Source organism: Ornithodoros turicata, chromosome 4 (genome assembly GCF_037126465.1).
Source record: "Ornithodoros turicata isolate Travis chromosome 4, ASM3712646v1, whole genome shotgun sequence".
Taxonomy (NCBI): Eukaryota; Metazoa; Arthropoda; class Arachnida; order Ixodida; family Argasidae; genus Ornithodoros; species Ornithodoros turicata.
Window position 1 is genome coordinate 9,271,301 of NC_088204.1, and position 16,773 is coordinate 9,288,073.

Below are 16,773 nucleotides of genomic sequence, written 5' to 3' on the forward strand. Positions count from 1 at the left end.
ATTGGCTGCTCAACTTCGCCTTGTGATATGATTCTGAAAAATATGCGTACTTCTGTCTCGACGTATTTATATTATTTAGGTAATACATCCGCGTACGGCAGTGGTTCAGACTTGGGTTTTTGCACTGCACTAGTGTTTTGTCGCTCAGCATAACACAGCGCCGAACTTGTATACTACACGAAAAAAATAACTCTACAAGTAGAAGCCTTCCCAGTCGACCTGGAAGCAACCATCCGTGTTAGCGCTTTTTCTTTCTCTCTCTCTCCCTTTTCCCTCTCTCGTGTTTCTAAATGACGTCCCAGTTTATTCCGATAGCTTGGGCATTTCTCTATCCCCGAGTAGGCGTCGAAGTGACGTTTTTTGAACGCAGGTTCTTCAGACGCATAGAAAAGGCATTGGGAATGCTTCGGAGGATCCGTTGCGTAGGAGGTGAACATATCCTGAGGACGAAATCACGCTTCTTGACAAGCCGCACACGACTGCCTGTTTGGCCTAAATCACGTTCTTGGGTTGCGTCGGATGAAACTTGTCCTTGAAACGGGAGACCTTGACCGTACACGCGCAACAAACAAACGCATCTGAAAGACTCCGGATTTTGTTTTGTCGCTCATTGCACTGAAAATTTCGTCACGAAAATAACTCTACTAGCCCACGCCATTGATAAACGAAGGAGCCGGAACGACAGCCCCGCAACTGTGACGTCACGAAGTGGGCGTTGACAGTCGGAAATCCCCCGCAGACATATTAGAAAAAGCCGTCATTCCGCTTCTCCTGGGCACGGATGCCAATCGTGCGCTATGAAGGCGCTGATTGTGGTCTGCCTGCTTTGGGCAGTGACGGCGTCTCAGGAAAGCTTCACTAAGATCCACAACGATTTTGGCGTCGCCCTGTACCACAAGTTGGGAGAACTTGGCCACAATGTGTTCCTGTCGCCCCTCAGTGTCGCCACCATCGTCGGCATGGTCCACCTCGGAGCGAGGGGCAGTTCACGGGACCAACTAGAAGCCGTGCTGGGATACCAGGATGCTGCCATCAGTGGAGAGGAAGCCCACGTCGCCTTTCGGGAACTGCTGGGCAGGATCCTGGCGGGGAAGAAAGGCTACGACTTGACGGTCGCCAGCGCAGTCTTCGTTTCTGCGGGAACTCCGGTGTTCGAGAAGTACCAGAAAGACCTCGCCAAGTACTACCAGTCCGGATTGTACTCTGCGGATTTTGCGGGGAGTTCCGTCGAAGCTACCGAAGACATCAACTCGTGGGTCCGCGACATGACCGGTGACAAGGTGCCATCGATCCTGGACAGACCGTTGCCGCCCTCTGTGCCTCTCCTCGTCCTCAATGCGGTCCACTTCAAAGGCAAGTGGGAAAACCAGTTCCACGTGAGTAACACCGAAAAGGAAACTTTCTATAATCGCGGTACGGATCCCGTCAAAGTGGACACGATGAAGCAGACGGCAGAACTGGTACACGCTTTCAGCACCGAACTGGACGCGCAGATCCTCGAACTGCCCTACGTGGGCGATCGTGTTGTGATGGTGTTAGTTCTCCCCACTGAAAAGACTGGTCTGCCAAGCTTGGAGAAAAAGTTCTCCTTGGATGCAGTGAGGAGTGCTCTGGAAAGCTCCGTTCAGCACCGGGTCACGGTGTCTCTGCCCCGCTTTAAGTTGCAGGAGACGTACAACCTGAAGAAACCTCTGCAGGCGCTGGGCCTCCGCAGGGTGTTCGAAAAGCCCGGGGCGAATCTAACGGGCATCGCACCGCGTCCCCCGTTGGCTTTGGACGAGGTTCTTCACAAGGCTTTAATTCAGGTGGACGAGGAAGGGTCCGAAGCCATAGCTGTGAGCGGAGGCATCATCAGTCACTCCCGACTCCCGCCCAAGGACATTGTTTTCCAAGCTGACCACCCCTTCCTGTTCTTCATCGAGGATGTGCCCACAAAGTCCGTGCTTTTTATTGGGAGGCTTCAAGAGCTTTGACGAGCAGCTCCTGTGAAAACATCGGCGCAGTTTTAGCGGTTTTGTTTTAGTGGTCGCATGTTTTGTTTTTAAATAAACCTTTAGAGCTGGGCACCGGCGTTTTTTCGGACCGGCCGCCCATTTTTACAAACAACTTTATTTTGTGGTTATGGTTGGGGACTTTCATCGCTAGGGGCGATACTCTGTACCCCATTGCTGGTGGTAATGTTTCATGATTCTCATTATTACGGTCCTTCCTTGGAGTTTCTAGCGCGCGACGAAATGGCCATGATTTCTCACAGTGCGATTTTACCGGATGTATTCCTGGCAGAACCATGCACGGGAACATGTACTAATCCAATTTACACTATGTAGGCGTCGAGGCTCGGACGCTCGGCCCAAATGCAATGCAATTGATCTCCTAGATTTTATCTTTCTGGTGGATTCAAGGACAAGAGAGCAGGGTAGGACCTAAAGATAGGGTCCGATAGACCTGTCCCTTTCATTCCTGTCTTTATGGTGTCCCTCGGTGGGTGGCTTTCAAGTGGAAAGGTGGTGTTACGCGAGCTGGGACTTGGAACCTCCGGTCCGAGATTTTAGTTTCGCCCAATTGCAGCAAAGCAAAAGTTTATAATCTTTGGCTTAAACGACAACCAAGATGAAAACGCCTGCCCCCCCGCATGCAGGTAAGTTGCTTTAACAAATACTTCGCACGCACTTTACGTGTGGCAAAGTTTAGGTTTCGCGACACTACGTGCATGTTTCTGCGTGCGAAATGTTCCTTCACAACGTGGTCAATTTCACGTTTCAGATAACAAACATAACGCCGGCTCGCTTGCATCCCACTTTGTTTATGTTCAAAAGATAACCAGCAACATTTGAGATATGGTACAACAAAATGTACAAGCAGTACCTTACACAACAGTTTTCAGCTCTCTGGGCCGCGCGTCCCGAGGCGAGTTTACGCCCGGGCCAGTGTAAGCGTGAAGCGTCCCCCCCCCCCCATACACACACACACACACACACCTCAATGCTGTCAGAAGCTCTGCAAACAAAGAGAAGAAAACGCTCATTTACACTGCCGAGATCGTAAATGCAAATTCTCTTCATGCCCGCTTTATACTGTCGAACCAACCTGCCAGCGTTCGGCGCCCTCTCTGGCTACCCCCCCCCCCCCCCTCCATAGGAACGGCTGAGCTCTGGGGATCATATGTATGCATTCGTTTCCTTTTAGTTTGAGGCGAAAGTATGACTCTCATGAAATTCTTTTCCCATTATGACTTTATAATGCTATCGCAGCCACGCACAATTCAACACGGTAAGGACACAGCGCACGGCATTTAGTGGCCAATTGCCTACACACCTTGGTTCAATTTTATTTTACGCCGATTACATTTTTCTGAAGGCGCGGTACTCCAGGGTACGCGATACGTTTTATGTCATTTTCCGCGCAATCAGCATGAGCACAATTGGCAACATCCGGCTTTGTTTTACGCTGGTTACATTTTTCCAAAGGGGGCAGCATTCCAGGGTACGCATTTTATGTCCTTTTCCGCACAGTCAGCATTAGCACAATTGGCAACATCCGGCCACGTTTACGTTGATAACACAGTGACGCTATGCGGATCCAGCAGAACTTCGGACCGGAAGCGTCAATCTTGCCTGACATTACGGCTTCCCTCACGTCATTTTGACAGGAAGTTGCAAACCCCCAAGTCATCTTAATGTATGTACATATCATGCTGTCCAAGACAGCACCCCCCCCCCTCTCTACACACACATACACTCTGAAATATCCTGGATGCAGACCTGGGCAGAAACAAGTGCGAACTCCTATTGACGACCCCGATTCCTTTGTCTTCGCTCTTGCATACACTCTATAATCATTCCCACAAGAGCATAGGCTACTTGAAGAGGCGTGCTTCGATACACTTTGGCCATTTATTTTCTTTCTCACGTGTGCGTATAACACCATGGTGCGCAATGCACGGGACACCCACAGTGACAATAAACACAGGTCGACGAAACACGGGTTGCTGAAAAAGCGCGGCTGCTCTTTCTGTGTCCTGTCTGACCATAGCTTTTGCCACCGCGGTGATATCCGAACCGCCCGTCAGGGCACACACAGATCATTTCTCCAGATCACTTAGGGCGAAAGCAGTCCTCAACGAATCCGCATTAATCCAGTCCGTGTACTTCACATAGTGCTCCACTATAGAGCTGGTCCCACGGTCGACGTCATACTTTACAGAAGCTTGTTACCGCGAAGACGGTCAACCGCTCCGTTAACTATGGCAGCTGGACGACCTTGCCCGCGAAGAGAACTGTTCCTGAAGAGCGATGAATGATGAAAAATAGAAAGGGATGCGATACGTAGAAGTTTGGATAAGCGCTGTACGAGATCACGGGCAGGGCGGTGAGTGCCACGGCTTCCGTGCCCCGTTCGTCTACGTTCACCTTAGCACGGTGAAGAACGTCCGATAACTGCAGCGTGGACCCGATGCCCGTCAGTTCTCCTTTTCTGAACACGCGACTAACACCCACCGAGCTCAACTCATCCTTGAGCTTGTACGACGCTTCCAGTTCCATCTTGGGTAGAAACAAGTCCAGGGAGACATTTGTGAATGTGTGCAATGAGCTCACCAGGTCCGTTACGGACAGCGTGTTCAGCAGGGCGTCCACTCCAGTCGGCAACTTTGGCAGGACCACCAGCATGGCGGCACCGTTCCCTTCGTAAGGAAGTAATATAGCATTGGCGTCGATTGCTGGGAGAGGCTTTATGAAGAACGATTCTCGCATGTACATAATCCGCACTGGTTGAGGATCTGTGCCGTGGTTCATAAAGGTTCCCATAAATGTAGAGCTCACGCTAAATGGCTTTTCCCAGAACCCTTTGAAGTAAACTGCGTTGATGAGCACCAGCCGCGTGTCGGGGTGCAAGGGTTCGTTCAGAGCAGGCCAGATAAGACCCTGGCTTGTTTCTCTGACCAGTTCATTAATAGTCTGCCTCGTTCGCTCGATGTCTTCAAAGTCTGTAGTAACTATCTGAGCACCAATATCGTCCCGAATAGCTCTGGCATACTCCTTGTCTATTTTGTACTCCGAGTGCTGGAAAAGTGCGCTGCCCTCGACTAACCTGTAGCCTTTCCCTTGTGCAGTCTGGTTACGGAGCGAGCCGAAGCCTCGGGCCACGTGTACAAGTCCGTGCCGCTCGTACCCTAGGCTGCTGGAAAGTTCGGCCCGGGTAGCTGCGTTGGCTCCAGGGTACAGCATAGCCATGCTCGTGGCGATGCTCAACGGAGATAGCACAGCGTTCTCATCTTTGGGCAGGGTACGGAGCAAAGCCATACCCAGGTCGTTAGAGCTACGGGCCGCTCGTGATGCTTCGTCACCTAACGGTCGGGGTTCGTAGCGCGCCAAGGCACGAGCTAAGGGTGGAGGTTGTCCCAGGGACAAGGGACGTCCCCGAGGTACGTAGCGCGGCAATGGCGCTGTAGCGATGGCCAGCATCCCGACCAAGAGAAGTGCCAAGAAATTGGCATACCTGGAAAGAAAGCATGTGGAGGTACATTAAAAGCAAGGCTTCCAATCTACTTCAGTCGTCGACTAGTCTGCTAATCGCGTTACGGGTGTCACACAGGAACCGTCAAAGGATCGATACTCGACTCTAGCGGCACTGCACTGGAATTCAGTAGGAGCACCAGAAGAATTATCTATTTTAGCGTGGCTATATGAACCCCCATTTATTTCTAATGCACTCGTTTTAACTCGAAATCAGAACTGCGGGAACTAATGATTCGCGCCCAGTCATGGTATGTGAAAGTGAATTTCACGTTGTCTTCTGCAATTACCAGCTCTTGCTGGTTTACTGCTTTCAAGAAACTTTATTCGAAAAATCTATCATGCTATATGACACTCGGCGCAGACGCGTTTGGACGATTTGTGTGCTTGAAACGACCACGTGTTCAATATCACCTCGCAAGCCAAGTACACACTTGGAGCCACAGTGAGGGCGCAGCGACCATGGAGTGTCGTGGCAGTTTTTATGAGATACACAAGTGCGTTTGCCTAGAAATCAGCTTTGGTTCTTCGCTTTTGAGACCTTGACATCAGGGTACAGGGTTTCCAGAGGCATAATGTCATGTCACCATGAATGACAAAGGCTGCTTTGGATTTAAAGGGGGAGGGACAAAGGATTTAAAGCTATCGCATATGGGAACATGTGCATGAGACCGATTCGGCAATGTTTGGCAACGCTTCACAGTCTACTTGGCCAAATTTCTCATCCGAAAACAGCTTACATGTAAAATAAATTAGATTCGCACTGCCTTCGCAGCTAAGGAAGCCCTAGCGTTAGTAACATCATGGTGACGTCAGCCAGGTACACGAATGGGAGCTCAGCGCGGCCGATTGTCTCCTTCGTTCGTTCGTCTGCTTCGCGTTCGCACCGCAATATACAGGGTGTGTGCAGAAAAACATGACCCGCATTTTTACATGTAACTCGTTGTCTACTTAGCCGAGGAACTTCCGGTGGCGCACGACGGCGTATTTATGCGTGCGAAAGCTACAAAAAAAATCCTGGAAGCCATACTCAGTGTAAAAAAATTAACTGAGCGTGAAAACATGGGCTTCCATGCATTAGAATAGGGCGGTCATGACAGTGCATGGTAGTGCATTTCGGTCTCATGAGAGTTATGTGCAGGCACCGCTAGGGGTACTGCCGATGAGCATCCATGTGGGACATCGTTTCGATTTATGCACCGATAGCTCCCCTAGCGGTACTTGAACACAACTCTCCTACGTGCACCACGTTGCCCTTTCACCTACACCCTATTGTCCACCACGTTGCCCTATTCTGATGCGCGGAAGCCGACGTTTTCGTTGTTCCGTTTATTTTTTAAGCTGGGTATGGCTTCCACAATTTTTCTACAGATTTCGCACGCATAAATGCGCCGTCGTGCGCCACCGGAAGTTCCTCGGCTAAGTAGACAACGAGATACATGTAAAAATGCGGGTCATGTTTTTCTGCACACACCCTGTACTACGTGAAAAGTCGTCAATAAAGGCTCCTACTTTCGCTTATGAGGGTGAGTACCGACGCAATCATGTCACGTGAAACACGGTGTTACGTTCCTGGCTGTACCAATCACAACCTACTAGATAATGCCGACCATGTCATAGGCACCCCATCCCAGCGCCGCATTTGGAGGCTAGCGGTGGCGCTACTTATCGTCCCAGTTTATTGCTTCCTCAATTTCTACAATACTATGTAGTTCAGCCTCCATTAGTATTTTTGTACAAGCGGTGGATGTCCCACGAGAGATGTTCCTTTCTAGAGTTGATTATCATCATCATTCTACGCGTTTTCATCCAAGCTGTTGCTGTCGTCTGCTACAGTAGTCGTACGTCCGCCATCTGCGCGTTCAAAATTCACATTTCCATTGTTCAATCATGATGTAGATCTCACGGGCCGATGTGCAGCGCTCCTAGCGGATGGTGCGGACGGGCTCCTCCTAGGGGTTGCCGATTATGACATGGTCGCTATAATCACGGTCCCTTGATATCGGCAGTGATCGGCTTGATATGTCCCGTGCTATAATCTAGAAAGGTCGTGGTACGAACATGCCTGGCGCGCTAGCCCAGAAGTGACATTTCATGACATGATCACAACTCTTCACGACCAGCAGACGCCCGCCGGTCGTCAAGGGGACGCTCCCTGATTGGACTAGTCCGTGTGACGTTTTCTCCGATTTCCAGAGAGGGAATTCCGACATACTCTCAACATCCGACATCTGCTCTTGCCATGCATTACATCCAATCGCACAGAAGCTACTCCACTTATTCGCGTGGGATTTTCGGCATTATTGTCCATGATGAATAAGGAGTAAAACGGCGCTATATAGTTTAGGAATAGACCTCTACCCGAGAAACGTCATCATGACGTTGGTAGACAAACTGAAACCGAAACAGATCGGAAGAGGAGGGCTGGGTTCCACGAATCGGCACTTGTTCACTGCCTTTTATTGAAAGATAAGTATAGGACCGAAGGTCACGTCCCTTTCAGGGATCATCGTAATCCCCTCAAGACCGTGGCTTTCTTGCGTGACCTTGTTCGCGAGCATAGTTCAAGTCTACCAAATTGGTGGCGCTGTCGAACACTATGACGTCATTTGTTTACAAACAGGGACATTTAATTTAATTTAAGGGACAGCATTTAATGCTATAGCATTTAATGCTATGTCTATTCATCTGTACGGATGAGAGAGTTCCTTTAAACCATTGGCGATCGTGTGTCGGGCACTTGAAAATCGTTATACGTATTTTATTTTTTCGTTTGGTTCAGTTCTTGTTTCGTATATTGTGAGAAAAAAAGCAAAGGAACGGTGATCTCTCAACATTTTCCACGGCCTACATGAACTCGTCCCTTGTTCGTGTAATTTTGACTCCCCTCAAAATGTGACGCGAAAGAAATTGAAGCGTAATGTCTGGCAACACTGTTGATAACTACACCACACAAAATGTGAAAATGAGCCATCAGTATATAGTGAACAACACAGCTTGGCAGCGCAGATTGCCTGTGTTTTCCGGACACACGCGAAATGTTTTCTTCGTTCTGAGAAATCCCCGGTTTTAATGCTCGTCGTGTTTTCGCAACCACAGTCAAGTTCTCGAAACGGGAATCTTCTGGCATTTGATTTTGACATAGCCAAGGATATGCCCCTTACTCAGTAGGAACGGTTGCGGATATCCATTGAAGAGAAACGTTCAGGATACATGCGCTACCGGATCCCATCCGTTTAGCGAGCCTCGTTTTAGCGAATCTCGTTTTAGACACTACTAGCTACATTTTAGGGGATAACGTTTTAGGGGAAATGGCGACGCGTTACGCTTTAGCGAAAGTCGGTTTAGAGAATGACGTTTTTAGCGAAGTGACCTAAACTTCGCGTTGGCTTCGTTAGCGTTGTAATGGGGTAGTGTGTCTACTGCCCCCCAGCGGTAAATCACCCCATGTCATAGTCACGGTTTATTTAATTGTTATTGTTGTTGTGGTTGCGTTGGCTTCGGTTTCCTTTGTGTTTCGTTCCTCTTTTGAGATACACGAGAACGTATACTTGTTTATGGGATTCCTAAAAGTCTATGCTGAGCCTATATCAGAAAGCGAGTTTGTAGTAGCTGGCACCGTCTTCTTAACGAAAGGTGTGTTAAAGTGAAAGAGTTGGGTTATTCCCTTTGACGTTAATATGGCTTGCACAAGGGACTTGGATTTCCAAAGCATATAGGGGATTATGTGTCGTATAATTTGGAGCACATATATCCCCCAGTTTTCCGCGTTCGTTGAACGATTTGGTTTGACACGCGTTACGCTCTACCACCCGATCTTTTTATTTTATTCTTATTTTTTCGCGGGGAAGGGTGGTGGTGGTCGTTTCACAACCAATATTCTGGGTATCGTCTGGAAGGTGCTGCAGTATTTGTTCGCAGAGTGAAATGGTATACACACAAACAGCACATGGAGGGTGATTCCTTTCCAATATACGTTGACGCGCTAATTTATTTCAGGCGCGACTAGTTTATTTGTACAGTCAAACTCCTTTACAACGAAACTCAGGGGACAGCAGGAAAAAAAAATAATCGCAGTAAAGGTATTTTCGTTAAAAAGGATGTCCATTATAGGACCCATAGGGTTCCAGCGGGACCGCAAAAAATTTTGCTGTAGTGGTATTTTCGTTAAAAAGGTGTTCGCTATAAAGGAGTTTGACTGTATTACCATGTGAGGGGCCTACAATATGAGATCAAAAAACCTTTTAAAAAAAAGGAGAGAGAGAGGTCTGAGAGGTTTGACATCGCAACCAGGTTTGATATCACAATATATGTATATCTTCATTAATCAATGAGGCTAATTGGTGAAAACTAATGAAGGCTTCCATTCGGAAGTTTAGTATATGGGCCCCTCAGGTGGGAATACAAATACATTGGACGCGCGCAGTAAAAAGTAACGCGTCTATTTTTGAAGATCTGTGTCGATTAAAGGTAGTCACCTTGCACACATGGTAAGCAAAGGAATCATATCGGGATATCCGTACTTGGAACCCTGAGATTGAGGGAACGGGAAAAAAATCACATGGGCTTGGGTGTCAGGCCAGCTACGAGGGACAGATCACGTGGGAGCATGGCGACACCGTTTTAACAGTTTGATCGGAGTGGCGCATTGTGGCTCATTTGAAATAAATGCTTTTGAACGAACCTTGTCGCAAAATCTTCGTGTTCTAACGTAAAGAATGCACGCATTCTCTACGAAATACCGGTACTTTTCCACCAGTGATAATGCGATTAAATCTAAGACAAATTTAAAAAAAAAACGTAAACTTACAACCTGTATTCTAGTCGAACGGTCACTGCTCATTCGATAACTATATGAAACCGAAACCAAAACTTCACTCGCAAGAACGGTGATCTCGAAAACATGCCTCGTATTCTCTAAAACGTAGTTCGATAAAACGAGCCTTGCTTTCGCCCGAAACGTAATTCGCTAAAGTGTAACCTCTTCTCTAAAACGATATTCTCAAAAACCAGGCTCGCTAAACTGTCGGGGAACCGCTAGAGACAGACCGCTTGTCCACTAGGCCACGTATATGCCCGCTTTGATTATCTCATATTTCACATGATCAGATTGCATGATACATGATCATGATACATACATGATCACTTCACTTTGCATTTTGTTATTTCTATTCAGCTGAGCACGATCTTCAATAGCTTTGCAGGATTCCCACGGAAATGCGCTGCAGTATACAGTCATGTCTCGATTATCCGGACACCTCGGGAATCGTCCCTTTTCATCCGGATAACGAATTTCCGGATAACCGGACCAAGCAAATTTCCGGAGAAACCCGAGAAATTTGGAGAAGACCGTTACTTGAAAAATCCATGCGAAGTGTGTGCGATGTGTCCTTCTTGAAATTAGTAGGTACACGTGTGACAGACTTTTGGTTACCACCACGGCACCCTACTGTTCAGTTGAGAGCAATGTCTGAGAAAGTTGGTCCTGCACATATATGTTTTTGTACATACCATACCGCATACATACCGCACACACCAAAAAGGAGTGACCTCAGAAGAAAGGAAGGTCAGACACTACAGAATGACCCCGCGAAATATGACCCTTTTCTGGAACAATTTGACGTTGACACTTTTCCGGATAACCGAATCGGAATAACCTCCTGGGTCTTGCAAGATTGTTCCTCGTACTTGCTGCCCGGGTACGGATAACGAATTCGGGATAACTGAGACAAAATCCAATGGTAGCAGGTTCGTTCCAGGTAATGTATTCCGGACAACGAGGTTTCCGGATATCTGAACTCCGGATAAGCGAGACATGACTTAGTTTATCCAGAACTGCAAGCTCGGGGGGTTGCAAAAAGATTGGGGATGCAGTTTGTAACAGTAGTATACACAGGAAAAAGTTAGGAGGTGTCTGTGTGTGATGGGGGGCGTCTGGAAAAACCACTGTCGCGGTGCATTTGCGCCGAAATCCGATCCTAGTCAAACTTGGACAATTACGGAGGTAATATAAACTTTTTTTTTTTTTTGCCACCGCAGCCTTCCTTTAAAACGCTCTTGGACGCGTGGTAAGCTGGACGGCTACCAAAAGTTGTTTTGAAAAGTTGAGGACTTACCCGACAAGCGAACGTGGCATGGCGGCGGATGTGCACAGGATGAGTGGACGTCCTTGTAAAAACTTCCTTCCACACGTCGTAGCCTTGACACTGACGTCACTACAATACGCCGTGTACGACTGTTCGTCACGTGCGCTGGTACCTGGGGCCCTATTAGGCGCAGAGAACAGAAATATATGTCACAGGGCCTCAACCAATAGTCAAGTCCTTGATCCGGCAATCTTCGTGATAAAGTATATAAAGTATGAAGAGTGCAGAATCAGGTGCTCCTCTATTGGTTGAGGGTGCGTGACATTCATCTCTGTTCTTCGCGTAACGGCCAATGATCACAGGCGAGACACAAAGTAATCGAGGTCGATTACTTTGACGACTACAGGGCCTCTGGTGAAGTTATAAATTGATCATCCAGGAAGCAGCGATTTGTCGCCATTTCAAGCGACTCCGCAACTAAATCACCGAAAATGTTGTGGTATACTCGTAAACTTTGGGATGTCAGGAACATGTCTATGAAATATCTCGTTCCAAAACTGCGCAGATTTTATTCGAGCGAATTTATTACGAAGCGAGCGCTTCGCCTTTGTGAAGCGAGAGGGCGCTGAAAGCCACACACTGCTGACATCATCCGGCATCCGGCAAGGGAGAATGCGGGTTGCGAAGCGGCTCTGTTTTCCGCTCTTCGCATTTCGGTTTCGGTTTTCTATTGCCATTATTTACGAATTAATTACTCGCGCAAAGTGAATGCAAATGTTGTATTCGGTATCGAGGGGATGGTTCGTGTTCGGTATGATGCTCACCTCTTTTTTTGTTGTTGTTGTTTGTTTGTTTGTTTTTCGAATCCTTGCGAAGATTCCCTTTAAAACAGTCGTGAAGGAATGTTCAATTGACCTCTGCCTGCTTGTAAACAAATGACGTCACAGTGTTCGACAGCGCCACCAATTTGGTAGACTTGAACTAGGCTCGAACAAGGTCGTGCCCGAAAGCCACGGTCTTGAGGAGTTACGATGGTCCTTGAAAAGGACGCGACCTTCGGTCCTACTATTCTTCCAATAAGATGCAGCCGACAAGTGCCCGTAGAACTCAGCCCTCCCCTTCCTATATGTTTCGGTTTCAGTCTGTCTACCAGCGTCATGGTGATGTTTCTCGGGTAGAGAAAAATACTTATGACTTTCTGGTGTTCGGAGCAGAGTTCTTCCGTAACAACAAAGGATGGACTTCTCTAGCGGACAGAGCGGGTGGCAGCTCGCGCCACCTACAGCTGGGTGATTTCACGCCGAATCAGGCAGGATGGTCTGGTCGACCTCTCAAATTTTTTCTTTCAAACTTATATTAAAGCTGTGTCCCTAGGAGGCACATTGGCGCTAAAAGTAATTGAAAATAATCGGTGGATATTTTTTAATGAATTATCATTCAGATGTGGGCATTTCGACCATTTCGACCATTCCAACGATGTTTGACGCCACGTATCTTCATAACAATTTGACATATTCAGCTGAGTTTTTTTTTTGTTTCTTTTTTTTTTTTTTCACGTATTGTCATGGGTCATGGGCAGCATATCCTAAGTTCTGAAGACTCTAAGGTTTGCCTCTGAGGAGATAAAAAATCGCAAAGTTGCCTCATTTGTAAAATATGATACGTTTTGGGAACCTCACTAGCCGTCTCCCAGTTGTGATACCCGAAAGTAATCTACATCATTGTGTTCGTCTCAAAATACCTTTTCTTCTCATAGCAAGTACATCGTATTGTGATTTGGGGCAACGCACGCAACAGTCTTTTTGTGAGGGGTGTCTACCGAAAATGCGTAAATTGGACAGCGCGCATCACATATATTCCCAATCGTGACATCGTTCATTTTACTCACAAACGACCCAAAAAAGCACACCAAAACAAAAAACAAAAAATAATTTTGCTTCAGAGATGGTCGAAGTTCGTAACGCAACGTAACTTCGACCACCTCCTCACCTAAGGAAGCCCCATCGACAGTAACATCATGATGACGTAAGCCAGGCACACGAACAGGAGAGCAGCGCAGGCGATTGTCGAGTTCGTCTGCTTCACGTTCGCACCGAAATGGCGAATTCGGGAGGTAATTTCATTGCAACACGGCCTAGCGCTCGGAAATTGTTGGGAAATTTCCCGCGCTGAATCACGTGACCGTTGCCACTCGAGTGCGCGGAATCGAGCGGTTTTAGCCGCTTGGATCGCTAGCGCACACTAGGCTGCTAGCGGCGTCTGCTGGCTCTGCCAGCGGCGTCGCGATCGCTCGTCTTCGGGTTCGTCTTATGCGAACCCACGTGCCGGACGCGCCGGCCAATGCGGGCCGTCGCCACCCTTGCAGTGCGGATTTGACGACACCGGATACAGTGTGGCAACCCGTTGCGCGTCGTCGGTCATCGGTCAGGCCCTCAAACCGCTCTGTAATTGGACTTGTGAGCCAAAGGGCGCTCCCTGATTGGCCTTGTCCAAGTGACGTTTCCTCATACTTCTAGAGCCGCAAGCTCGGGGCTTAGTGGTTAGCGCGCTGGCCATGTCACGTCGAGACTGGGAGGTACCCGGGTTCGAGTCCCGGTGCCGGCTCTGTGGTTTTCCCTGGCTTTTCCCGAGACGCAGTCGGACATATGTCAGCACAGTTCCCTTAGAAGTCGGCCCATGATGCACATTCTCCCGAGGGCGTTAGTCGTGACGTAGCCCACCTCTGTGAGACCGACAACGACAGGCTCCTTCACCACCACCAGAGAGGGAATACCTTCAGCGTACATGTCTGCTCTGGCATGCGTTCCATCAAACAAGAAGTATAAAACGGCACTAGATAGTTTCGGAATCGACTGGGACGGATTCGAATGGCTTTTATGTCTTTTTTTATTTTTCCGATTTCTTAGTCCTAAGCTGAATACTTCCCAGTCAGACCTCGGTCCTTAAATCTAGTTTCTGATAGTACACGTTGCCTCTTTCTCTCTTAGCACAACCAGAGCTAGGATTCGAACCCGGTAGCCTCCCGTCATTACTCACATGCAAGCATGTGGCGTAACCAGACCTCAAAGGTAGGGGGGCTCGGTACGACCCCCCGCCCCGGTTGCGCCAACTAACACATACATACGTGTGCATACAGCAAGATGAGCGATAAAAATCTATAACGTTTGAACGTTAAAAATGCTATTATGTACGTATTGGCTGTCGTGGCCGGCGATGCAGCGTCACGACATTGAATGTAGTTTGAAAACCTCTTCATTTCAAAACTATTCAAGAATGCTGCTTAGATACTGTAGATAGACGCCAGCAAAAGCAAGTACTTTCGCGATTGTCACGCTGGATCTCCCTGCCTCCCCCCACATATATATATATATATATATATATATATACGCTACAAAATGGAGATTCGAACGACCAGGATGTTGTATATAGATAGAGGAGAAAAGATACCAGAGACGGAAATAGGGAGTGGGGGAAAGTTATTTATTACGCTGGCATTTAAACTAAGGGTCTGGGGAAGTCTACGTTTCGGCGGAAGCTCCGCCTTCTTCGGGACTGAGACGAAAATCTATGTACAAGGTCAAGATGTACAAGATGTATGTACAAGATTCCGGAAGGTTCCGGAATCTTCCAGAACATGACTCACTGACGACTACCTCGCAGTGGAATTGTACCGGCTGTGACGACACTTTTGTAACCTTTTAAAAGACCTTGTACATAGATTTTCGTCTCAGTCCCGAAGAAGGCGGAGCTTCCGCCGAAACGTAGACTTTCCCAGACCCTTAGTTTAAATGCCAGCTTAATAAATAACTTTCCCCCACTCCCTACTTCCGCCTCTGGTGTCTTTTTCTCCCCTATCTATCTATATATATATATATACATATACAAATATAAATATGCATATATATATAAATATATATACATAAAATATATATAACACAGCCCATGCGGCTGTGTTCCCTATGTAAAAACCCTATCTCCTGGATGATGCTGTGCCGCAAAGCACGAAATTTCCTTAAGAAAGCCCCCCATGACAGGACAAAACCGAACAGCGTCCTCTTGCGTAGCACGTTCTGCTGCAGTAGCCATGTCGTATTATACTACTAGTGCTAGAACGCGACAGTAAACGGGGCTGAATTTCTACGGGGCATGAGACATGTAGAAAATACCGCTCAAAAGTATCTAAAATAAGATACTAAATACTGCGAGCCGATTGTAATTCATATACAGCTCAAAATACTTGAAAACAACAAAAGTATTTAAAATAAAGTACCACACACTCCAAAAAGTATATAAGATACGATACGTACATTGTACGTATACGGTTGTAAAGGTGTGTCGCTTCGAGACTTGAACATAAGATTCCTTCCCAAAGAATTTGAATGAAAAAATAAAACAAAAAGATGTCCTTTTCGGTTTCCGCACTTGTCCGTGTCTCTAGGCTAGGATACGAATTATGAACCACTACCAACTATCCCGTCTTGCTCCCGTGAAAAATTCATAGCTTGAATTTCGACGTACCTCCATGGTGCTTTTCATGAAGCTCCATGAAGACATTTTCCCATCCGCAGAATCTTCGAATCTTCTTCTGCACAGGCGGCTGCCTGATAGGCTCCACGCTACAATCTGGCAATCTACACGGCTCGAAGGACCCTGTCTAAAGTGAATCCTGCCTGACGGCGTCCTAATAATATCACTCAAAGAAAAAATAGAGGTTGTCACTCGCCTATGTGTCATCACGACCAGTGGCCATGGGCGTACCGAGAAGGGGGCAAGGGGGGGGGGAGGGGGTTGTGACCCCTTTGGAACCCTAAGGTCGCTTGTGAAAATAGTGCTCTTTTTAGTCATAGGTCGTAATGATTATTCTCAGATGTCATGATAGGGACCTCTGAACACCCAAACAAGCGTCTCAAGAAGACCCAGGGAACACACCCAGACAGCCCCCCTCCCAGCGGGGTTCCAACACCACACGCTAATGAAAATCCCTGTTCAAGCCGGTTTCCCTTCTGAAACAGCCCAGGCTTCTGGTACTACTTTACTGACATTTCAAACTGATGGTGAGTAATCGACCCAGCGCTGGTCCGACTGGTTGAGTGTGGGAGCAGCATATGCGCGCTCAGCTTGTCCTGAGCTTTTGTGGCATCCATAGCACAATTTGAAAAAGAGAAAAAAGTTGT

General features: G+C 47.6%; 2 protein-coding genes across 2 annotated transcripts; one reads left to right on the forward strand and one right to left on the reverse strand.

The window, feature by feature from the left end:
- Window positions 1-737: 737 nt before the first annotated feature.
- On the forward strand, window positions 738-2,064 carry LOC135392691 (intracellular coagulation inhibitor 1-like). Its single transcript, XM_064623419.1, has one exon. The coding sequence runs from the start codon at window positions 798-800 to the stop codon at window positions 1,971-1,973; it is 1,176 nt and encodes a 391-aa protein (XP_064479489.1). The 5' UTR covers window positions 738-797; the 3' UTR covers window positions 1,974-2,064.
- A 1,810-nt stretch (window positions 2,065-3,874) lies between these two features.
- Window positions 3,875-11,879, reverse strand: LOC135392692 (intracellular coagulation inhibitor 1-like). The gene is made up of 2 exons (XM_064623420.1): window positions 11,630-11,879; window positions 3,875-5,496 (listed from the first exon to the last, which is right to left on the reverse strand). Exons 1-2 carry the CDS (start codon window positions 11,647-11,649, stop codon window positions 4,242-4,244), a joined length of 1,275 nt encoding a protein of 424 aa, XP_064479490.1. The 5' UTR covers window positions 11,650-11,879; the 3' UTR covers window positions 3,875-4,241.
- Window positions 11,880-16,773: the final 4,894 nt, after the last annotated feature.

Coding starts and splice junctions, on each gene's coding strand:
- LOC135392692 (XM_064623420.1), bottom strand. CDS start 11,649: ATGCCACGTTCGCTTGTCGG. Junction 5,497..11,629: donor ATGCCACGTTCGCTTGTCGG/GTAAGTCCTCAA, acceptor CTTTCTTTCCAG/GTATGCCAATTTCTTGGCAC.
- LOC135392691 (XM_064623419.1), top strand. CDS start 798: ATGAAGGCGCTGATTGTGGTCTGCCTGCTTTGGGCAGTGACGGCGTCT.